General features: G+C 51.8%; 1 protein-coding gene across 3 annotated transcripts in view; it reads right to left on the minus strand.

Moving 5' to 3' along the window:
* Window positions 1–25,126, minus strand: part of RPTOR (regulatory associated protein of MTOR complex 1) — a 341,577-nt gene that overhangs the window by 128,487 nt on the left and 187,964 nt on the right. For all 3 annotated transcript variants that reach the window (XM_025859594.2, XM_073885974.1, XM_025859593.2), the window contains exon 7: window positions 17,830–17,889. In XM_025859594.2, the coding sequence (XP_025715379.1) occupies window positions 17,830–17,889 (60 nt within the window). The remainder of the gene's footprint in view (window positions 1–17,829; window positions 17,890–25,126) is intronic.

Below are 25,126 nucleotides of genomic sequence, written 5' to 3' on the forward strand. Positions count from 1 at the left end.
AATGAAGGGGGGAAATTATGGCATTTTCAAACAATAAAAACAGAATTTTTCACTGGAAAACCTGCACTAAAGGGAGTTCTTTAGGTAAAGAGAAATGCTCTCAGGTTGAGACGCAGGAAAGAGCGGAGGGCAACGGAAGGTGTAAACATCAGGGAGTATTAACTACAGAATATTAGTAGCATTTATGCAGATAACATATGGAGAATGAAAATATGTGACAGTAATTGCACACAAGTCAGGAAATGAGTAAATGGCGTTTGTACTCAGGTCCTCATATCACCTGGGAAGTCGTAAAAGTACTAATTTAGATTTGAGTTTAATAAGCCGGGGGGTCGCCAAGACTATGGTCTGAGGGCCAAATCCAACCAGCGGCCTGTGTTTTTTGTTTGTTTTTTGGTCTGGCCCATGAGGTAATAATGGTCTTTACGATTTTAAAGCTGATGCTAAGAATACATGACAGAGAATTTATGTGGCTTGCAAAGTCTGACACGTGTACCATCTGGCCCATAACAGAAAACACAAGTCGGCCACTGCTCTGGAGTAGCCATTCATGTGCAGGAAAAGAACAGAGAGCTGACAAGCTGACAGAGGGGGAGAAAGGAGTAAAATTGCTAAATCAACTCAAAAGAGGGGAGTGGAGGAGGAGAAAGCAAGATGGAAAAAAAGAAATGGGGGAAAACAAGAAAGCGAACAGATTTCAACTCAAGTATGCCAATTATTACATTAACTATAGAAAAGACTAGATGACTTCAATTAAAGTCAGCAATTTTCAGTCTAAATCTAAAACAAAAAGTCAGCTATGTCCTGCTAAAAAGAGATACACGTTAAATACAATATTCAGAAACATACATATTAGAATACCTGCTTAAATATATTAAGGATGAAAGACGTACATTCTTGCAAACACTAACCGAAAGACAGCTACACAAACTATCCCGCCAAGTGGACTTTAGGGCAGAGGCATTATCAGAGACGAAGAGTGACATTTCTCAAAGATTTCATTCATTCCACCACGAAGGGGGACTTGCTTATGGCTAATCTGTCCTCCTGTGGTTTTGAAGGGCAAACCGTGTGGTCAACAGGGGGAATAGGCTTTTAATTTACAGTAAAACGGCAATGAATTGTCAAAATCCGTTTCTGAATGGGAGGAGGAAATTGAGATACGTGTATCAGCAGCTTGTCTAGCAACGGGGCAGGTCACAGGAAAGCCTAGCGGGACGTCAGGGAATGGCGGAACAGGGATTGGGACTGCAAACAGAAAGGGTGACCTCAGCAGCCCTGAGGACGACCCAGAGTTGGACAGTTAAGGATCTGGGTGCCCAGGTCCCCAGTAAACAGTAGAGGCTGTCAGACTTGTGAAACCACTCCCAGTAAAAGAAATGCATTTTGCACGGTGACCTAGTATACACACATACAACCATAGGTGAATATACACATTCAAACAATATTAGTAAAGAACATTCGTGCTACCGGGAAAACAAGGGTATTTTCTATCTTTTTCTCTTTTTTAATGGAGATTGTGGCCCACCAAACTGATTTCATAGCCACTAATAAACCATGACCTGCAGTTTAAAAATAGGGACTTAAATGAAACTCTTGTTAATTTCCCCAGGAGGCTATCAGCTCAGCATTATCAAAACGGTTCGATGGTGAACATAGCTCCCCAGGGATGTTAGAGATCAGAAAATCACACAATTCTACCTCTAAATAGCTGGCTGATTTTTTTTTTTTTTAAACCCACACAGGCAGCTTGTTTTCTAATGATTTTTAAAACTCTGTACTGAGGGCGCCTGGGTGGCTCAGTTGGTTAAGCGACTGCCTTCGGCTCAGGTCATGATCCCGGAGTCCCAGGATCGAGCCCCGCATCGGGCTCCCTGCTCGGCAGGGAGTCTGCTTCTCCCTCTGACCCTACCCCCTCTTGTGCTCTCTCTCTGTGTCTCAAATAAATAAAATAAAATCTTTAAAAAATAAAAATAAAACACTGTACTGAGTCTCTAAATCAAATAGTTTATGCGAGCAGTGTTGCCACCCTCAGCCCCTCTCATCCGGCACTTAACAGCTCCCACAGATTAGAAACCCGCTAATCTTTACTGGGGAACCAAATGGCATTGAAGAAAAATGTATTTTAAAATTCTGGAGGAAAAGGAGTGACGATTTCCACAGCTCAGCGGTGAGCTGAGCAGGAGTTAATACAACACTGGAGATAATCTACCTTCTACTGAATTCATTACAGGATGATAAACTGCTACCCATCCCTGAAGCAGCAGCAACAAGAGCCCCTCTGGAGGCTGCACACGAAAATCAAAGGGGGACATGGGATCAAACAGAGCAAAGGAGCAGTATCCCATTTGCTTATTCAACATGTTTGTGACACAATGAAAACAGATTGTTTTTTATTAAACAGTGCAGGTTCCAAAACTCTTAAGAAATAAATCTGAGCCTAAGTTTATTTCTGAAGCATTTCTGAAAGAGCTGATTTTCTTTGGACATCCTAGGGTCAAGACTGATCTTCAGACAGACCCTTCCCCGAGAGCTAGAGTTATGGGAGCCACGTGGGACCAGTCGCCAAGCAGAATTCTCTGGGAAGCTACTAAAAAGCCTGTCATACTTGGGGAAGTCAGCTTCTAAAACTGGAGGGGGGGGGGTGCCTGGGTGGCTCAGTTGTTGGGCGTCTGCCTTCGGCTCGGGTCATGGTCCCAGGGTCCTGGGATCGAGTCCCGCATTGGGCTCCCTGCTCATGGGGTCTGCTTCTCCCTCTCCCACTCCATCTGCTTGTGTTCCCTCTCTCACTGTGTCTCTCTATCAAATAAATAAATAAAACCTTTAAAAATAAATAAAAAAATAAAATTAGGGGAAGGGGGGTGCCGGGGGGGCACCTGGGTGGCTCAGTCGGTTAAGCGTCTACCTTCGGCTCAGGTCATGATCCCAGGGTCTTGGGATGGAGTCCCGCATCAGGCTCCTTGCTCAGCGGGGGTCTGCTTCTCCCTCTTTTCCTCCCCCTGCCTCTCCCCCTCTCCCTGTGTTCTCTCTCTCAAATAAATAAAATCTTTAAAAATAAATAATTAAAATGAGGAGACAGAATCCAGATGAGTCCCAGGAAGTACTTCCCTCCTGATCCAGATGAGTCCCAGGGACCATCCTCCCCATCCAGATGAAGGAGCACTACCAGGGAGCACTACCCCCTTGAGGCACTCAGCTACTATCTGGCTGTCTCTCCAGATGTGTCTTCTGGAATACGCTGAGGCACCCTCACCTGTGAGCGTCTTTCTAAAAATCTAGTCTAAAGGTGGAAAGAGAGGCGGGTGGGTGAGTATGGAGTGGAGGGGCGGACCTCACCTCCTCAGCAGTAAACTTGGATGTAATACCTCTGCTGCTTAACAGAGATTGCTACCAGCCTCCCCTGGTGGTTCCTTAGCTGATCAGAATCTTTCCAGTCTAGGTAGGGACCAAAATGCCAAGGTTACTGAAAGCTTGTGCTGGGCAGGGCTACTGGTAGCCTTGTATCACAAAAACAACAGCTTCCAAATACAATCAGATAGTACTTGTTCTTGATGTTCTACGCTAGCTTTCCTCTGAGGCTTTCCTGGCAGAGGTGCACTGAACAGACATGAGCTCCAGCTCTTCTGCCTCCCAGGTCCCCGGTGTCCTGGCTGGGCTGACAGGTCACTCCTTCCACCCCACACATAGCCCCTCATTTCGTTTTGTCCATGTCTAATCTGCCCTTGGAGACCAGACATCTTGACGTATAAAACTCATGCCACCTCCCTCATAAGACCTTTCCTCATATGTCCCCAATCAGAATGTACTTTCCTGCCTCTGAAACATCTGCACACGAACCTGCAGGACATCAACAATTCTTCGACGTTACACGTGGCACAGAGACAAGGGGACGGGACTGGATAGACCTGGGTGTGAATCCTCCAGGCTCTGCCATGTAGAGCTGTGTGACTTCAGGCACGTTACTTAACCTCCCTGAGATGCAGTCACCTCAGGGATCCTGCCGAACTCCATGGGAGACAGAAAAGTGCAATGAATTAACACCAAACAAGTTAGCACACAACCCCGAACACAGTAAGGGCCCAGGAAACAGAGCTGCTCCTACTTATTTATTACAACCCCCCCACATTTTAAAGTAAATTAAACCCCAAATGCCGGAACTGCCCCAGTAAACATGACAATTTTATGAGCAATCTAGGTTACATGTAGCGCATTTTCATGTTTGTAACTTAAAGGCGGCCTCAGAGAGAGGTCACATATCAGAAGAACCGACATCTGAAGTACATGAGGACTTCCCCCAGCTCAATGAAACGATCCCCCGCACACAGGCGGGCGACTAACAGATGCAACACTATGAAAGACACACAGTGGCAAGTGGGCAAGTGCGAAGATGCTCGCCCTGGTGAGCCCTCAGTGATGTGCCCGTCAGGACCACAGGGAGACCCCTGCCACGCCCACAACAACAGTGACAACCGTGGGCCGATGATGACGCACGTGGCGAGAACACGGAGAAACAGAACATAAATGGTACCACTCTGGAAGACACTAGCAATGTGTTAGGAGTTAAACAAACGTACCATCTGCCTCGGCACTGCTACTCTTGGGTGTCTACCCAGGAGACATGAAAATCTGCGTGTACAAAAGGCTTGTACATGGGTGTTCACAACAACACCATTCCCCACACTGAATGAACGACAGGTGATGCGGACAGACAGATCAGTGATGTGGGGTACCACTCCACAATACAACAGAACAACACTGATGCGAGCCACAATGTGAAGGAACTCTGAAAACATTATGCTAAGTAAAAATAAAACAAAACAAAAAGCCGGACTCAAAAGACCATATTGTATGATTCCGTATCTGTGAGATGTCCGGAAAAAACAAATTCACAGGGAGAGAATGCCTAGCGGTCGTCTGGAGCTGGGGGTGGGAATGGGACTAACGGTGGATGCGCACGAGGGGTCCTATTAGAGCGACAGACCCCCAGCTGCAATGGGATTGTGGCAATGGTGGCACGGGCTGCAAGACCTACCAGAAGCCACTGAACCCATAGGTGGGGGCATAAATTTTACCCCGATAAAGCTGTTGAAAAAATACAGAAAACACCACCCCAAAAAGTCTGAATTGGATATATCAACAATGCTATGAAACCATTGTGTACATTTCAGTTTCTTTTTGAAATGTCATGCTTTCTGCATTGACTCGATAAACAGGCGGGGCGGTGGGGAGGGAACCGTCTGCTGCTGTGCTTCCTCATTCTAAGTCAAACTAAATTAAAGCCCTAGTTTTTAGTACAAGTAGAATTCTCTCCCTCCCCCTTTCCCTTTGGTTCCCCTAATAAATCAGTGCATTTTTTCCCACCTGGGAAGTCAGTGATTTCTCACTACTCCTGGCCTTACAAAGAACCGTGCTGCTTGGGCGGGAGGAGCCCGAGACACCACCTGTGGCCCAGCCCTGGCCTCGCGTGCACCCCGCTTCCCGCGGCCCAGTTCCGGGGGGGGCTCTGACCCTGAGGGCTGCTTCACTGCACGAACACCGCTGTCCCTGAAGCTTCCACCGATGGCCCTGGTGCCCTGCAGAAATGTGTGACTCATCGGCAATTTCACGACCCTTCAGTGATGTGAAAACCGTTACCGTGTCATCCAGTGTCTTCTTCCCTCCAGGCTAAGCATCCTGGTCCCTTAAAAGTGCCTCTCTCCCGACGCAGCATTCTGCATCCTGCATGTCCCCAGGAGGTCGAGAGAGGAGCCATTCCCTCCTTCCTCTAGAATTTTTCTGGTTTTGGAATAGTCATTTGGAAGAGTTGACTCAAGCTCAGTTTACTACAACCCTGACTTTTTCCCCAGAGGCTAGTGTTCTAGCAAATCTCCCCCATCCCACACTTGCACATGTGATGTCTTAGAACTGCTCTGAGGTTTATATACAGAATTCTGACCATTTGCCTTCAGCTACTCAGCCTGTGAAGACCTTTTTATACTCTGGTATTGGGTTTGTGAGCAAACTCTTATGTTCTCTCAATACTTCAAATAACAGTATCATTATTGTTTATCTGTATTTCTGAAAACTTCTGCATCATTTTGCTGTACTTCTATGGTTAATTGTGAAACAGATCTTTTTAAGAGCAGGAGAACAGTGCTGTCATGCAGACCCTGCAAAGGTGAGGTGGGTGGCTGGTGTCCCACGCTACACAGGCTCCTGCAAGAGAAGGACCCTTCTGGACACACAAGTCTTCCAGCAGACGCCGGGCTGACCACCTTCCTCCCTGGGGCTTCCCCGCTGCACCCTCTCCACCTCTTGCAAACAGAGCGCGTTTAGTCAGGCTTTGCACCGCCCGCTCCCTTTGGTGGAAGGCTGCTGGGCACAGACGGACTTGGGAGCAGAGCGTCGCTCGCATTCCTTGTCCCTGACCGACACTCCCTCCCCTTGAAGCACGCACGGGCTCCAGTCTCCAGCTCGCTGAGGGCCCTCTCCTCTTCGAACTACTGTTCGCCTACAGGCGTCTACTGACTGCCCACTATGTGCTGGCCTTGTGGGAGAGGAGGCCAACCTCTCACTGAGTGTCTGGTCCCTCGGCTCTAAGGGCCCACAGGCTAGTGAGCTCAGGCCGTCCTTGTGAACGGTTCTACGGACACGGCCCGGAGCCCCCTGCTGGATGGGGAGCTCTGTGGACACCGTCTGGTGAGCTTCTAGCGTCTGTATCTCTCCCACCATCATCCCATAGGACCTGCAGGCTGGGAAGCTGGCACTCAGACACCTGCTAGCGGACGGCACGGAGCAGTATGCATTTCCTCACGGCCAAGCCGCGGCCCAGGCACTGAAGCCGGAGAAATCTAGCACCTCCAACGCAGGTCCCGACAAAGCTGCCTCTGTTTCCCGTCTGATGCAGTGGCCTGAGTCAGACTTGGAGCGGCGGTGGTGAGCCCACCAAGTGCTCCCAACACCAAAGCTAGGTATGCCCTCTTCCCAAGCCTGGAGCGCCAAGTGCCTGTCTCAGAGGCTGGCGTACTCGGGTCACAGAGGGTGAGCGCCCCCTCCGCACAGGCAGCGTGCTGCATCCACCAGACCGCAAGGGGCCAGCGGACTCGGGGTGGATGTGGGCTCTGCCACTTGGAGTGCCTCTGGGAACGTCCGTGTCCCTCCCCCTTAGGGTCCAGAGTCCGACTCCCTGGACGACTGTGAGAACCAGAGCAGCTAATCCCCACCAGGGCCTCCTGCAGGGCCGGGCACTGCAAGCCGCAGGGGGGTCTCACCGACCCCAAGTGGGCTGGCCGTGCAGACGCGAGTGGCCACCCAGTGCCCCGTCCTGTGCCAGGGATGCAGCTCCGGGAGTGCTGCTTAGCGTTAAGGCGCCTCTGCTCTATCTGCCAGTGTAGTGCCTGTGCCACGAGGCAAGAGCAGGGGTGCCGGCCCCGAGCGGGGCCTCAGGCGGCCGGCGCTCGGAAAAAGGCCAAGGGGAGAGCAGGCGAACACGGAAGGGGCGTGTGCCCACGTGGACGTGTGCAGTAACGGCCCGAGGCACTGGCTGAGGACAATGGACAGAAGCCCACGCCTCTTCCTCCTCCAGCACTGTGCGTCGCCTGGCTTTCCCCTGGCACCACGCCTGCCCTCGGTAAGGGAGAGCTGCCTGCAGGGCCAGCTGCATCCCTGGATCCCGGCTCTCGGGGGCATCCATTAGAGACCGGCGGACACACATTTTCTTTAGGACACTGGAGGGCACAGGGGTACCAGGTGGTGAAGACAGGAAATTGGCACCTTGCTGTTTTGTTTGCCTGGATGACAAAGGCCAGGATGCTGGTGCCACAGTGGAGGAAATGGAAGCCCCGTGCGTGCTACGTGGATACCCCAGGGAGGCCTCGGAAGCTGCTCCCGCTCCCCTGCTTGGCGGCTCAGCACAATCTCATCTCAGGGCCCAGCCTCCATCAGGCCAATCATGACAGAGGGAGGCCATGACAGCACATGGGGACCCAGCGCCCCTGCTTCTTCCTTCCGATCCCAGAGCGCTCCGAGTGTGAGGCCCCCGGGCAGCTCTCCGGGTGCAGCTGACTCACGATGCTCCAGTGGGCACCAGGATCTGCGGCTCTTTCTTCGCAGCAGCCCCGCACTTCCGCCACTTACTCACATTCTCTCCACTGTGCCGTCGTGCGGTCTCCCGGGGCTCTCTTTCCCACTCCGTCTCTAAATTAGCTTCCAGTGAGTCATTACTTATCCTCTCCGTGACTGGCAGGCGTTCATGAATTACTGATTTTTCACCTTCAACCGGCAGATACAATGTATTTATGTTGCAGAGAAAGGTACTTTTTGAATGAAGACTGGTATCTTTTGGTAGCTTTTCTTTCAAACATAACACACGTGTGTGATGCCGACCTGACAGTGGAGTGAATTCTAATCACAGCTACCGGGCCTGTATAATAGGCGTGGTGGCTGCAGCCCCTGCGGCCCTCGGAGGGTCTGCGGCCCTGCAGCACACGCTGTGGGCTAGGGTGATGGCGTGGGTCAGCGCACGGACTTCGGGCAGGCTGTCTGGCAAAGCCTTGCTCCCACTCACCCCTGCAGTGAGACACGGGGCAAATGACCTGCCTGCCCTGTGCCTCAGTTTCCCCATGGTTAGAGTGCAGATAATGACAGTGCTTCCTTTAGAGGGTTCTAGCAAGGACTACGGGAGTTAATATGTGGAGAGCCCTTAATACAGCACCTGGCACCCAGCAGGTGCTCAGTAAACATTACCTACTATTCTTCCTGATTCTCAACCAGAAGACCATGGGTTACCTTGTGTTCGCAAGCAACAGCTCATGTCCTCCTACGCTCTCCTCCCTGTCCCTCCAGGGCATGGCTGAGACCGGGGCTCTGACACATGAAGACCGCAGCTAAGTTAACCAAACGCTCACAGATTCAAAGCAAAACCAACCCCCGGATCCAAGCTTCCACTTAAGCCTGCCACCCCGGGCTCAGCGGTGGCCACGCCACGTGCGAGCTGGAGGGAGCAGGGCACAGCAGCTCACTTTATCCCAGACACAGTGCTGTTAGCTCCTTAAAATATGCTGTTGACACAATAGATGTTAATTATGAATAATTTTCGGTACACTTTGCGCCTCCAGTGATCAGAATGCTAACGAACAGCCTTGTGGAAGAGGCTCACCGGCTCCCTGATTCCCCAGTGTTTTCTGAGCACCCTAATATTTCTAGCACTGTTTAAGCGTTTCATTACTTTGTTTCAGGGCTGAAAAATGTCCCTTAATTTCCAAGCACGGATCTTATTGCCACTCTCTCCGAGGACTCGGAATATAAATATGCGCCGCAGTGGCAACATACTTATTCATCAGGCTGCTGGGTTCGCGCAGATAATTAGAAACTGGGGGTGCTCAAAGAAGGTTCGCTCTAATTTACTTCCCGACGCAGCAGCTTAATTAGAAAACAAACTCGTTCCCCGGCTTTAAAGATTGCTAAGTAATTATAAGACCCACACACCGCCTGTATCTTCTCTCTGGTCTTGTGTTGGGACTGCAAACAACACGTTTTGCACACGTGACAAAGGTGGCAGAAGCTGGGAAGGGGTTAACACTCACTATCCTGGGGAAGCTTATGCTGAGCAGTCACACGGTGGCAGCTGCTAAAAAGAAACCACATTTATTACTGAATTACCACGCAGCAATTTCAAGTATGAAACCTTTCCATCCATCTCTCCGGTGATGGCAGAGAAGACCACGACTCATTCGGGTGGGGTTTCTGACTGGCAGCAGGCAGGGAAAGCACTGGCCCCCCCGTCACGATGGTGGCGGGAAAGGCCGGTCTCGGAAGTGAGGTGCGGTGCCCCCTCTAGGCCCACACCTGCCGCTCTGGGTCCTGAGGCTGTCCCTGGCTCCTGGGATATGAAGTCACCGCTGTCCACCACAGGGCAGGATGGCTCATCAGCCTTGGAGACTTCAGCTCATTCAGAGCCGCACATAGAAGAAGGACAGCTTCAGGGAGTAGGAAGCAAGGGCATGTGGGTGCGGGACCCGTGCCTGCCAGCTCGGTCCACACATGCCAAGCATGGCCATGGACCAGGCCTGTGCCAGGACCATCTTTCAGCACAGAGCAAGGACCCCAGGAGGGAAGCAGGGGGCAGAGATGGACATCGTTCTTATTTTTTGCAGGTCATTAAGGAAACAAAACCAATAACCCAGGCCTGTATTCTCCATTTCATCTCTGCATTAGGACGTGTCCCTCCAGTCAGACGGCTATAGTGACCAGAGTCACTGTCACATTACAGGTGACAGAGCGGTTCTCAAGTACAAGTACTACCATGTGTTGAGAAGAAACGAGATAATAAAACCTGATGCAAAATGAAGGGCTCAGAATCCTTGAGAAGGGAGCAACACCAATAATGTCAAGTTCCAGCTCAGCTGACCGCATGTTTGTGTCCGGCCAGGAGACCACGACATGTGCCACATCCACGCGACTCATACCCTGCAGGTAGTGCACACTCTGCCTTCTGTGCTTCCTTGTGGGGGGCTTCCTTCCTCCTCCCCCAGCACTCTATAGGGCTTACGATTTTGTTCAGCATGAACTGCTAAAGAATAAAGGAAACAGGGCCAAGGAACTGAGCAAAAGAGCCAATTCCTGTTTGGTCTTATAACTGTAATTAAAAATAAGCTACCTCGCCAATTAACCTGGACCCATGACCAGGTCACCCAATGAGCTGCACCGGATGCCCACGTAACAGCCTCACAGCACGGCAGGTGGCGGCCACACGCATCCCACATGGGAGAGACGGGGACAGGGACGCGCTCTGCCAGCTTTAATGCAGACGTGACCCCAGGGCCTGGGAGCCCCATGGCTCTTGGAGAGGACAGCTGGTCACAAGAAGGGGGGACACATGGGAGTGTTGCCCAGCTGGCCACCCGGCTCTCCCAGGTCTCACCCGGCAACCACCCCACAAGCTTCAGCAACATTGTATAATTGGTTTATGGAAATCTCCCAAACTATTAAAAATGTATGTACTTTTAAGTATTCTGTGGCTTCTCCAAATATAAGCTACTTATGAATTAAAAAAACCCAAAACACTTATGGCCCCACCTGAGGCAGAGACTGGGGGGTGACAATGCCTGTGTGCCCACCTTGCCAGTTCACGTGGTGGTGAAGGGGACTGCTGGGGTGGACAAGGGCCACAAGACGCTGCTTGGAAGCCCCCCCTGCCCCCAAGACAGTCGGGGGGGTGGGATGTGGCTCCTAAAGCAGGAAAGCCAACCTGCTGAAGCTGAGGCAGGGGACGGGCATCGACAACCCACACCTGCCCAGAGTCTGAACAGTGACTCAACCCAACTGACTGATCCACACGAGCCACGGCGCTCAACTAACCGCTCACAACTCCACTTTAGGAAAGTTTGGAAAAACATGACAAAAAAACCCCAAAACTCAAAAGGCTTTTGGCCAATCAGCTGTGGCCCCAGAGTGTGGTATGTGCATGCTTGGCGTACTGGAAGAAGGAACGTGGGTGCAGGCCTTGCTTTCAGAGACTACTCTCCAGGCTTCTGTGTCGGGGAGGTGATGTGATGCCAGTCACCCACGGCACACCGGTGACAAGTATGCCCTGGAACGTGGTGCGAAGACCCTCATCCTGAGGCACAGTGGCCCTGGCCCTTTGCACAAGGCACAGCTGGCCCCAGGCCACAGCGAGGCTGGTGGGGACTGCACATGGGAGCCCAGCTGGGCTGCGACTTCTGGAACAACCAGACCGGCCAGAGGCCTGCAGTGCCCCTCGCACACGTGGCCTATGTCTGCACAGCCAGGCCTGCCCGGCGCAGCAGGAGAGGAGGCTCCAGGTTGTGCCACGCTCAGCAATGCTCACTGTCCCTCTCCACAGCCTGGATTCCATCTCCTGTACTCGTTCACATCCTGATGAAGGACTTCACCTTGTACTTGAATTAAAACACAAAACAAAAGCCCGGTCTGAGTCTGGACTGTGGTTTTTAGCTGTAGGACCACAGATAATGTCACTTCCCATCCTAAAGGCTCGGGGGGTTGGGGGCAGGCAAATCTTGCGAGGACGCACTGTAGCCACGAAAGCACCACTGGGGTCTCGATGAGACACTCAGCATCTCTCAGGCGAGTTCCAGGCCGAGCGCCCACGATGGGTGGGACCCGTGCAGAGGAAGGGCGACCGAACAGCTAACGGACACTGGACGCGTCTGACAATGGCGAGGGCGTGAGCACACGGCTGACGCGGGAGGAGAGGGCAGTCAGGCCTCGGTCGCCACGCTGTGCACCTCACGTCATCTGTTAGGTTCTGAGCCATAGCACAGGACAACCACGGGCACGACGTATCTTTGCGGGCATGTGGTGCAAACATTCGAGTCAGCAGTGCGGGCGGGGCCCCAAGCCACAGGGTGAGGGGAGATGGGTATGGCCCCCGAGAGAGGGAGCTGGACAGCCACCGACACCAAGAGCTGCCCAGGGTGAGGAGAATCCAATGAGATGCTCTTCCCAGGAATGTTCTCTGAATACAGAAGCCATGGCGGCCTGGACGGCTTGGTTAAACACAGATGTGCCGCGCTCCTGCCTCGCCTGCTAACTGCATACTCAAATCTGCTTATTGAAAGAGCTTCTTATGGATTGCAAGCACTACTGGGGAAAAATCTAAACATTAAAAAGATAGGTTAACAGCATTTTCTTATAAATGGAGAAACCTCGGGGCGCCTGGGTGGCTCAGTTGGTGAAGCATCTGCCTTCGGCTTGGGCCTTGATCCCGGGGTCCTGGGATGGAGCCCCGCGTCTGATTCTCTGCTCCATGGGGAGTCTGCTTCTCCCTCTGCCTGCCGCCCCCCTGCCCCGTGCCTGTGCTCTCACTCTCTCTCAAATAAATAAGTAAAATATTTTAAAAAAACAAACTAACCTGTATTTCCTCAGAAACAGATCTGACGGTCATTACCTCTAGGTCTCTGGGAGCTTCACGTCCGGACTTTGTCGTGGTGTTCTGTAATTCTAAAGTTTGGAATCTGTCCTGGCACAACCACAGGAACACAACCCAACACTTACAGTCAGTGTCGCCTCTGCCGAGCGACAAGGGAGAGCCGCCAGACCAGGTGTGCTGGTGGGTGTGTCTCCGCTCAACTAAGCGGACTTGCCCCGAGAGACCAGTGACTCAGACCCAAATCAACACATCGCAAACAATTACTGCAGTAAAGACCTGAGGTTTCCAAACGACCTGCTCGTACCTCCTCCATCCCCACCACAAGCCCCAAATGATGCTCCATCCCCAATGCCCTGAGGGACAAGTGGGTCTCATTCTGGGATGCCACAGCCCATCCCAATTAACCTGGACACTGAGCTTCCAAAAATGCAGACCTCCCTGAAATGAGGACCACCTCTTCTCAACTGCAGAGGTGAACCGTGGATACAGAATTCTCCCAAAGTCGCGTGGCGGCATCCAGCTGATTGTGAACAGGATAGGTGTGTGAGGGCATCTTCCTCCCCAGCCCATCCTGCCACCCCGAGGAAGGCGGCAAGGAGACACGTGTTCTGGGTGCGGGCTGGCTCCCGCAGAGAGCTGCCAGCACACATAAGCCCCTGGCCAGGCTGGGGCAGACAGGAGGCGTGAGAGCTGTCCTGCGAGTGGAGCTCCTGAGCACTGGGCCGGGCTGCAGGCCGCGGCCGACCGCTCCAGGTCCATATTCTTTCCAGCTCCTGTCTGCACTCAGGAAGCACTGCGAGACGTGCTGCTGTCCACGTTAACTATGTTTTTCTTTTTAAATTAAAAAGAAGAAAAATCACACACCCCAGCTCCCCGCATCTGACCAACCGTGTAGCATCCCTGGGCGCAGGAGGGAGGTGGGGACAGGGACAGGGCGTGCTGGCCCACGGAAGTGAATGTGAGCACGCACGCCCTCAGCGCTGGGCGGACGTAAACCGAAGTGTTGCTGGGAAAGGCACCAGCCTAGGCAAAGTCCGACATCAGGAGTCAGGAAAACAACACTTGACGAAAACTCCTAACAACGTAAAGTATAAGGGTGCTTCCTTCTATTTTGCAATCCTCATTATCCAGTCTTCATAGTGAGCATGAAGCTGCTTCCCACGAAACAACAGGCACCTTTCACAGGAGAGCCAGGTGCTTTCCAAATCCTGGCTTCAGGGTCCTTCCCACACCTTCCTTCTTCCCCCCCCCCCCCCCCCCTCCAGCCGGGTCGTTCCTGCTGCGCCTTCCCGGAGTCAATCTGTCCCGTACTCCTTCACACAGTTTCTCACTTCCCCACGTTACGTTTTAATTTTGTTTTCTGCGTTGTCATATAGTAAAGTGGCTCTTCTGGTTGTGCGGTTCCCTGATTTTACAGCATGTGCAGATCTGCGCGACCACAAGCAGGATGGTGAACATCCCTTCACCCCACATTCCCTCACACTGCCATCTCCGACCCCATAGCTGTGTCTTCTCCAGAAGGGCATGCGAATGCAATCAGACCGGATGTCGGCCCTGGAGCTGCCGGCCGTCACTCCACACGGTGCTTCCGGGGCCACCCATGTGGTCATGTATCAGATGTCCCCCCATTTCCTGCTGGCTGTACCCCGCTAGACGATGCACATTCAGCTTATTCATTCACCCCAAGGGCATTCTGGTCTTTCCAGTTTTCAGTGGTGATGAATAAAGCCACACAAACACTCTCGCACGGGTGCTTGTGTGGACGGTTTCGTTCCTGTGGGATGAATGCCCGGGAGTGGGACCGCGGTCCCATGGGGCCATCTTCCTACAGCGTGGCTGTCCCGCTCGCCTCTGCAGCAGGGGCTGTGGGAGTGCTGCTCGCCCGGCACCCTCGCCAGCCTTGTCTGTTTCATTAACGTACCTTGCAGGGATGTTGCGGTTTCTTGTGGCTTTAATTTGCATTTCCCTCATGGTTAATGATTTTGAGCATCTTTTCCTAGGCTTATTGGCCATTCTTAAATTCTCTTTGGTAAAGTATCTCTTCAGGTCTTTTTCCATTTTTGAATTTTTTTTTTAATTTTTGCTTTGAGATATCTTTATATACTGTGGATAAGAGTCCTCTGTCGGCTAGGTGGTTTGCAAATATTTTCCCCAAATCTGCGGCTTGTCTCCTCACTGTCGGAGCAGTGTCTTTCAGAAAGTAAACATTTTAAATTTTGATGAAGTCCAATTTCACAATTGTTTTCTTTTGCGGGTCGTGCTTCGGGTGTCAAGCTGCTGCGCACATTTTACATCTGAGAGAGTGACAGGACGGGAGCCGGCTGTCCTGACATGGTCTGGGTGAGGGGAGGCCTTCGTGTAGGAGGAGCAGAGACCTCGGAGGCCTGGCTGCCCCACCGGCCCTGCCGCGGTGCGAGATGCCACCAGGAAGCACAGCCGAACTGAATGCCAGGCTTCTCTCCAGTACAATCAGGAGGCTTAACTAAATAACTGAAAAAATACGTATTTTTCATTTATGTGATTTTTAATAGCTCCTTTCATTTGGAAGAACTCAGAACATGTGGTGCTGTTGCTCCCGTGTGGCTCAGCAAACATGAGCAGAGTTTGGTTGGGAGGGACGGGGACGGGACAAGGCAGCACCCAGACACGGGGGCAGCGGCGGGGTTCACGCCCTGCCTGGTGGGGGAGGGCACACAAGTCGGCCTCACTCACAGGCCGGTGGGAAGTAGAACAAGACCTCTCTGGACAGGACACCAGGCACAACCTCCCCGTGACGGAATGTACCGCTGCCACCCCCTCACCGGGTAAGGTCGGAGAACTGGTCCGTATACGGCCACGTGAGCACAGGTAATAGAAGGAAACGGGGCCCGAGAGCGCGTGCGCAGCCGACTGGCACGCCGAGCTGCCGGGTGGCTCTGCAATCTCTGCGATCCCGACAGCGGACTCAAGCAAGCCGACTGGTTGACCAGACCTAAAGTTTCTCTCCACGTGACGTTTCTCCAGGCTTACGCTGTTTGCTTAGCATTTATAAACGGTTTTTTGGGTCACTGCGCCTGGAGGTGAAACTGGCTTAGAGTCTGGAGGAGCGCCAGGAGGGCGAGCAGAGGCGCCCCGAGCCAGCAGGCCGCCAGGAGAGCAGAGCAGAGCGTGACCGGGACGCGGGCGTACGCAGAGCACTCCAACCCCCGTGTCGCCCAGCCCGTGTGTGTCACAGCCCCCCACCCGCCCTGCTTCCTGACCACGAGTGTGCACTGCAGGCAGGGACCACACAGCGGAGGCAGGGAGGGGGCACGCGCCGAGCGGGCACGAGGGCCGTCGCTATAGCTGGTCATCACCGGCTTGTGATCTGAGAACCCTGCAGCTCGCGTCAGCAGCCCCTGCTTCTGGCCACCGTGCCTGTCCCTGACCCACAGAACACATCTGACTCCCTGCCTGCCGCCTGGCCCTGGTGCTCCTGCTCTCCGGCGATTCCAGGTTGCCTGCACCTCACCTGTCAGCACACCTCAACCCCACAGCCCTGCCTTTGCCTTTCCAGCGCAGGCCGGCGCCACCCAGTGTTGCGCTGATCCCTGCCACCATACCCCATCTTGCTTGTGAACAAAAGCACCCTGAAGTAGACCAGACCAGTTACATGATTTCCTTAGACTTTTACTCACAACTTGCACAGAGCAATTATACTCAGTGAATTGTTCGCAGGTGCCCTATAGTTTCTTGATTCTTTATTTTACAGGCATTCCATGTCTCTGTACTCTCGCAGGAAAATTTAAAAGATGGAAAGAAACCCAAGTCAGTTAACACAGCTCCGCACCCGTGCCTTCCCGCTCCTCCCGCTCCTCCCGCTCCTCCCGCGCCCGTGCCATCCCACTCGTGAGTGAACAACGGACCCAGCGTTTCATGCCTGTTTCACCTGTGCTCACACGCAGAGTCATGTGCGGTCTAAAAATACTCGCGGCAGTCTCCTCGTGTACTGGTCTCTGTCTGCTCCTCCCACTAACAGCACACCAGGCAGACCGGAGCTTCCACAGGGCCGCAATCCCCGGCAGGACCCATCCCCTCAGGCCCGTAATGGTGGACACTTAGGCATAACTTTCTTGTCTATTTCCCTGACGCACAGGCAAGTCGTTTTCCAGGAGAGAAACCCAGAAGTATATTTGCTTTTCCTCCCTGATTTAATTAAACCCAGGCCTTAGCTGTTCTCACCCACGATTTTGTGTATCAAGACTTAGAAAACCATTATCTTGTATGTTAATTCTAGAAGGAATGGTGTCCAGGGCAGAGGATTTAAGAACAACTACCTAGATGAGCCAGGATGAGTCACGGTTGAGTCTCGTGAACACACACACACCCACGCGCATGCACGTGCAAGCACACCCACGACGCAGGTTGAGTCTAGAGCCACAGAGTAGTTCGGACCTAAGGAGGTCCACAACAGGAGGCAGCTGGGCCGCCCACTGACCTGGAAGGATGAGGAGAGGCCACACAACCACAGTGCACCATGAAGGACACTGCTGGACTGGACTGGGGCATTTGCCCTGATGCAGAACACAGAACAGGGGCAGGGGGCTTGCAGAATATTAATGGGGGAGTTGGGGGAAATCGGGTAGGTGCTAGGCCATGACCCAGCTACTGCAGTCAGGGAGCAGAGACAACCTGTGTGTGCAGCCATACGTTTTTGCTTTGACTTAGTGTTGGGAGTATTTGTCAATGTTCAAAAGTATTCTGTTTTTTCTGTTTTTTTAATATGGCCTTCCATGGAGACATGTCCTACGCTGATCACCAGCACAACAAGTAGCAACACGGCCTTCGCCAGAGAACAAAAGCGCACACCCACACACAAGGGAAACATCCCCTCGCTGACTGGAAGTGCCCCTGAGAATGAACAGCACTCAAAGAACCCCCCTCAGACCCCGAAAGCTGCACAGCTTAAAAATCTTACTTACTTTTCTATTAAATCCAGTGTGACCCCAGGCACCAGACTAACACATTTCTGCATGCAAAACCTGCAGAGAAAGGAGAGAAAGTGAGTCACACTGAGGGGGCATTTAACGGGAAATACAACAGTCCCCCAGGGATGTGAGGGCCTACAGGTGGGGGCGGGGGTTTCTTAATCCTGGCGGCTTCGAGATTTATGAAGAAAACCCGACTGCCAGCCTGTCAGTGGAGGGAGAGAAACCCGACACAGGGTCCCTGGGGAGAGGCCCAGGTAAGACAGGAAAGGGAGCATCTGCCCAAAGAATGGACACACTGGCTTCTCTTCCCTTTATTTCTTCTTAAGAAAGCAAGCTGGGGTGAGGGTCGGCAGGATGAGCGAGCATGAATGACTTTCAGGCACACAAAGGAAAATGTGGGAGGAAACACAGAACAGCAAATTCCGTTCTATCACTTGGTTATCATGCACCTGACTGTGTCACACTGAGACTGGACTGCAGCAGGCCACCCGGCCGGAGAGCAAGTGCACTAACGGGGGGCAGGAAGCCACCCCTCTGCCTCCCGCCCGGGCTGCTGGTACACAGCAGGGAAGAAGCAACCGCAGCACTGAGTAAGAAGGCAACTCAGAGCTTTTAGTGGGAGAAATGTGAAACGTGTGATTACGCTCCAACCACCCAGCAAGCACATGGCAGGCACGCACACCTACAGGAAGCACCTCCGTGCATCACTAGCTGGACACGGGAAGTGGAAGAAGGCCAGTGGGCCCACGGGGAGGGACGTGTACAAGCACCAGGCCACGTTCGGGGAGACAAGGCATGACACGTGCGAGGTGGCCGGGTAGGAAGGGTGACAGAGAGACAGGAGGGATGACAGCTGTGAGGACAGGCGGCTCCCAAGGGTGGCCTCCGGCGGGGGGGGATGTGGAGCTGGCTGCCAGGACCCCTGGGCACCAAGCTGGCCGGGCGCAACCCCTCTGGAAGCCAGGCCTCACCCGCCATCCGCCCGCCAGCAGAAACGAAGTTATTTTCCTGGTTGTGGCTTCGGTAGTGGGGGCTCTCTTGTTCACAGAAGAAACAGAGTGACGGCCACACCTGCCGACGGAGGGAGCGGCCCCTCTCAGCGGGCACAAATGGTTCGTGGCCTCTGTGCTCCCTCCAGCCAGTCAATTGCATGCCAAGCAAATCCTGTTTCCGCTGATTTCAGATGGTTCTGCGCTCCCCCCACCGCCCCCCCCACACCGTCGCCCCCGCGGCACCAGGGCACACGCAGCACCCCTGCCCCCCCACACCATTGCCCCCGTGGCACCAGGGCACACGCAGCACCCCTGCCCCCCCTCCGCCCCCCGTGCACCGTCACCCCCGCAGCACCAGGGCACACGCAGCTCCTCTGGCGGGTTCAGGTAAATCAGAATTTCTTGGTGGATAAAGATAATCTTCAGGAAAGGCATTTTCCAGTCTAATTCTGGGTCCTACGCAAACGGTGCCACTTTGTCATTTGTCTTTTTATCTATAACGTACTTAACCACTGGCACTTCTGTATTCCAGTGATGACAGGATAATTTGTATCAGACTAGTCCTTTTACCAATAATAATAATCAGCTCTGGACAAAATAGAAAAAACAGCCATGTAAAAGCACCAAGAAACAAACGGATGCAGGCAGAAACAGAAGGGATGTGGTCCTTGCCAGAGCAACTCTGGGCCAGTCCGCCCCTACCCAGCGGGTCCCGTGGGCATGCCCAATCCACACAGCACGCGGGGCAATACTCAACCGGAAAGCGGCCACCTCCCCGGCTGAGCGTCTCCTGAGTCCCCCGGCTGACCGCTGCCCAGCACACGCGTGGGCTGAGACTCCCGGGGGCCCCGTGGAGACAGTAACCGGGGGGCTGCACTGAGATGGTCACCATGTGCTCCCAGGATGCACACCGGCAGGGAGAGCCAGCCCACCACATCAAGGGGGCTCGATCACCCCTGGCCCTCCACTGACCAGGCTCCAGGGCTCAGAGCCACACCCCAGCACTAAGAGCAAAGCCAGAGGACACCAGTGTGCTACCACCAAGCCGCCCGCAAGCCCAGAGCCAGATGCTCCGTGGACTTTCTTGTTGAAGCTCCCACAGCGGAGTGTCCTCTCTAAAACCAAGAAGAAAAACAGGTAATAAAAGCAGATCCAGAGTTGGCCAGATTTTGGAATCAGCAAAGACTTTTATTTTTGGTCTGGGCCCGCAGGATGCCAGCAGCACCCTGACCCCAGCTGTGATGACCAAAGATGTCCCCCAGTGCTGCTGAATGTCCCCTCAGGGGCAGAATCACCACAGTCGAGAGATAAATCCCTATGCCAAACACCAGGTATCTCTCACATTTTCCAGAACAGTCTCTCTGCTTCCACTCCTACCTGCCCTGCCTACCCCTCTACCCAGCAGCCAGGGAAAGCCTTTTAAGAGGTACTGTTACAAAAAATGTTGAAATAAGTCATTCCATCTGCCTAAAACCCTCCAGAGGCCTCCTGCCTCTCAGAACAAAATGCCGAGTCCTCACCTAGGCCTACCACGGAAGGCCCTGCAGGCCCTGACCACTGCTCTGACTTCACTTCCTCCTGGTTACCCTTGCTCGCCCTGCTCCATTCATCCTGACAGCTGCTGTTCCTCCAACACACCAAGCAGAGACCCCCTCAGGGCCTTTGCACTTGCTGTTCCCATGGCCTGCAGTATCCTTGCCCCAGAAAACTAAGATTTACTCCTTTATTTTATCTAGATTTCGACGTCCTCTACCAGCCTAAGGAAAACAACACCTCCATTGTCTCTCCCCTCACTCTGCTTTTTAACACTAGCATTTCTCACTCCCCAATGTTTTATCAGATAAAATTTTTGTTTGTATCTCGTCTTTACCACGGAAGGTAAGTTCAGGGGGTAAAAGGACTTCTCTCATCTTGTTCATGACTACAACCCCAGTGCCTAGGATGGTGCTCGATGCACGGTTCCGTTACCTGATAAATACTTAAGTGACTGGATACAGTACGAGACTGATGTGGGAGTTTTTATGGGTTTCTAATATTTCACCTATATTCTTGTTTTCCTCTCACTCTTGAAAGCAAGTAGCTTCAAGATTTTATGAAGAACAAGTTAATGTTTAAAAAAAACCAGCTCTGTAACCTCATAAAGTATCATGTAACTGCTCGATGTTGTGTCTGAGAATGGAAAGACATTAAATATTTTCAGCTGTATTTTAAATTTTGTTTACTGTTTTCCTTGCTGTACGAAACTTAAAATCTGTGTTTAATAAAACCTATCACTGCCTTTATGGCTTTTTAATTGTCCTAGCTGGTCATTTTCCCAGTACTTTTGTGTTTTCCTTTTCACATCTGAGTCTTTGTTATGTCTGGAATTTATTTTATTATGTTAAGAGGGAGGGATTTAAAAACTTCAAATGGTGATACTGTGCCCCAAATTCTAGATACTGAGCAATTCATTCTTTTTCCGAATTATACATTCTGATACATACAGATTCTGTTTCTGGAACGAGATCTCTATTCTGTTCCATTGGCGTGAAAGTCCACACTCTTATTTCAACTGTACCTTCAAAATGCACTGGTAACTGGTAGGACAAGTCTTCTTTCACAAATCTGCTTTTTAAAAATTTTAATGGCCATTCTCAAACATTTGTTCTTCCAGTTGACCTTTAAAATCAACTTGTCAATATTGTGTTGAATTTATGGTTTAATTTAGGGAGAATTTATAACCTTAATTTCCTGGGTCTCACCATGGAATCATGTGGCCAAGTCCTCCTTTTATTCAACTTCCTTTCATTTCAACCCGTAAAGTTTTATGGGATTTTAATATCTATGCATGCAGTGTGTTCTGAGCCAGCTCATGTTCCTGTCATTGTCTGTTACTGTCGCTGTTATAAATCTGATTCCTTTCCTTCCTAGTATCTACTTGCTGGCTATTTTTAATATATAGAAAAAGGAACACGTTTTAAACAATTATTGTGAAAAATACCATATGTGAAAAGCATAAAACGTAGATGTGACTTTAAGCAGTAATAAGGTCAGTACAACCAGCACCCAGATGAAGAAACGGTGCACCCCCCGTCTCCACAGCCCCGTGCACCCCAGGCGCCTGCCGTGCTCTCAGGATGCAGTGCTCACCCGCAGTGCTCTCTGCACGTGCGCTTGGTCAACAGCGGCCACTGCTGGTAGTTTTCCCATGTGTTCTAACTTTTGTTTTTTGCAAAGCTGAGGTTCAGACCACACACAAATAATGCAACTTTGCCTTCTCCGTAGAAGATGTACACTTTCATGTTGATTTCTCATCTAAATATGATACTGACTCGCGTTTCCAGAACAATGTGTTGGAGGAACCAGAGTCCGTCCACGCCCTTCTCTGGGTTCTAATCGCACCGACGGAGACACAGAGTGATGCAAGCAGCTGGTGTGGAAGAGATTCACACAAAGCAAGTAGCCTTCTATTTTTGTTACAAGTTTTTATTAAAATTCATTTTCAATTTTATCAAGTAACGTTTTTCACCCATTAATATGATGAATCATGTTAATAGGCAGCCTAATGGAAAGTCGTCAAAGCCGTCCTGGAATGGATTTCATGGCGGAAGTTCACTCTTCCCCTCCTGCACCGCAGGGTCCTGGTCACTAACAGTTTATTCTGCACTCAACGGTAGCAGCTGTGTGTGCGTGTGTGAGCCTGTGTGCATGCCTGTGTAAGTCTGTGTACGCACATGTGTACGTGTCTGTTTCGCTGTGTGCACGAGCCTGTGTGTGAGCCAGTGTGCACGCACGTACATATGTATGCCCGTGTGCACACATGTGTAAGTCTGTGTACACACATGTATGTGTCTGTATCGCTGTGTGCACGAGCCTGTGTGAGACTGTGTGCACGCACGTACATATGTATGCCTGTGTGTACACGTGTGTTGCTGTGTGACTCTGTGCACGTGTGTGTGTGCATGTGTGCGCACATACCATGTGTCACGGTTGGTGCCCCCGCCATGGTAACCTCTGGAACAGGACACAGAAACGTGCCCAAGGTGAAGTGTGCTGTGTGCTCACACGCTGCTGTTACCATCTGCTCCCTTCTGTATTTCAAGAACAATTACCTGTATGTTGAATCTTCATTCTTCTATTTGTCACGCTTCTCAATTTTTATTGCTTTCCATTTCCTGTAACACCTACTCACTGATACCTGATTTTAAGGTCACTTAAATTTTAGAATTAAATTTTATTTCTTAAACCTTTTCCTTCCCTTTTTTAGTTCTCTTTTCAACTTGATGTATTATTTTGTCATCTTAATATTTATCTTTTTGTTCCACGGAGATGATTTTTATATAATTTCATGGAAGGCACAAGGCACATGCTGCCTCCTCTGCCCAGAGACAGGACAGCTCCTGATTATTCATAGGTCTCTCCTGGCCACAGCCGAGGCCATGCGGAAGAGGGGACACAGAGTGGGGGCACTTATCAGGAAGACCAAACACTGGACAGAGGGTGGGCACTTTTGGCTCCACGCAGGACTTCCACCCTCCGGGAGGCGGGGAGGGGGCTGGAGACTGAGCACCAGAAAAACTGTCCAAGCCGGAGATGGGAGAGCTTCCAGGTTCGGGACACCAATTCTTCCTGGGGGGTGGCGCACCTCGGCCCTCCCCAACAAGCAGGAGTCCCGCTCCTCTAAAAGACATGCCTCCTGGAAGTCTTGCTCTCAGTGCTCCGTGCTGCCCCTGCACGCAGCCTGCCCCTGGTCACAGCTGGGTGACAAAGGAAGGACCTGTGGAGCTCAGGCCCACAGCGGACTGCTGTTCAAATCCGACATGCGTTCTGGGTTCTGACCAGAGGTCGTGCTTGGCGGGGGAGATGGGCCGGGCACTGTGTTCACGGGCAGCACGTGGCACCTCTCAGAGCCCTCGACCTAGATGCCAGGGAGCTTTCATGTCCCGGACTGTTTGCTCCGAGGCCTCTCCCACAAGAAGCACCCTGCCAGAGACGTGGAGCTCTGAATATTCCCTTTTTAAAAAGAACTTGGGGGGACAGCTCAAAGGAGCAATAAACACACTTAAAACAAGCACATTCTTCGGCATTTCATTTAATCCAGCAGGTTTCAAAAAACAGAATCCCACATGAAACCAGGGTGTCCACCACCTAGTATTTGTAACTAAATTAAAAGTCTGCCACTTGGTATCATTAGGTCCTAATTTACTAACTTTAAATAGCTGCCCTTCTAAAGATACAGAGCGGCTTCCTCTCCTGAGGGGCGTCCAGGCTGGGAACGAGGACAAGACGCTATTTCGGGGCTGCCCTGCTTCTGAAGCAAGGCCGCAGAAAACAAAGAGGATTATTCCATCAGTCAGGGGAGCATGACACCCCTTCATCTGAGCTTTCTGCCCTGCCAGTGAGCTGACCCCGACGGTCTCCTGGCCACAGCCCTGGGGCCAGGCACTGGCGGGGGGGCCCCTGTGCCCCCAGAAGTACCCGCCCTGTGTGCGAGCCTGGCCCGCCATCGGACGCAGCGTGCAAGGGATCAGTGTGAACTTCACAAGGGTTCTGTCTTTTTAGTATGGAAGAGATTAAAATGTCAAGACAACTGCGGTTAAAAGGAAAATGTCTTTTAAAAAATGCGTAGTTAAATATTTGGGGGTAAACATAATGTCTGTAATTTACTACAAATAGTCATAGACACAAAACAATGAAGCAAATAACAATTGTAAAATTTGTAAAATTGGGGTGATGAGCACACGGGGATTCATTTCATTATTCTCTCCAATGTTCTTCAGGACGGCTGGAAATTACCCGTAATAAAGAGTCAACAGAGAAAGAGACGGGAGAGTCCCTACACACCTTCCTACACTCATGAGTCAACAGCAGGAGAACATTTCAGGGAAGGATCTAATTGTTCAAAACCTTAGCAGTGTGTTTCCATTTTTGAAGAATGTCAAATGCCGAGGGAGGCCCCCGCCTCTCCCACCTTGGCTCGCCCCTGTGCTCCTGAGCAGCTGGTTATGACCGGGAAACCACTGACCACACAAGGTTACAAGAGCAGAAAACCAAACTCTTTCCTAAAAAGCCAACCTCGTCCATGCAGGTGACTCTCACAACCAACAACCAAAGGAAGGAGACAGAAGGCACCCAACAAGCTTCAGCGGAACTCTCCCACACGGTCTGGAGCCCGTTCCCATATATGCCCCCTGGCGAACTTAGAATCCAGCTCGTTGGAGGCCTCTCCAGATTCCCCAGGCTCCTCGGCCTGGTTCAGATCTTACCTGAGAATCAAGAAAGAACACCACCCACCGCCAGAGATGGGAAGTGAGCAA

This window comes from Callorhinus ursinus, unplaced genomic scaffold (assembly GCF_003265705.2).
Source record: "Callorhinus ursinus isolate GAN/ISIS: 27379988/994484 unplaced genomic scaffold, GSC_fseal_2.0 scaffold68, whole genome shotgun sequence".
Classification (NCBI taxonomy): Eukaryota; Metazoa; Chordata; class Mammalia; order Carnivora; family Otariidae; genus Callorhinus; species Callorhinus ursinus.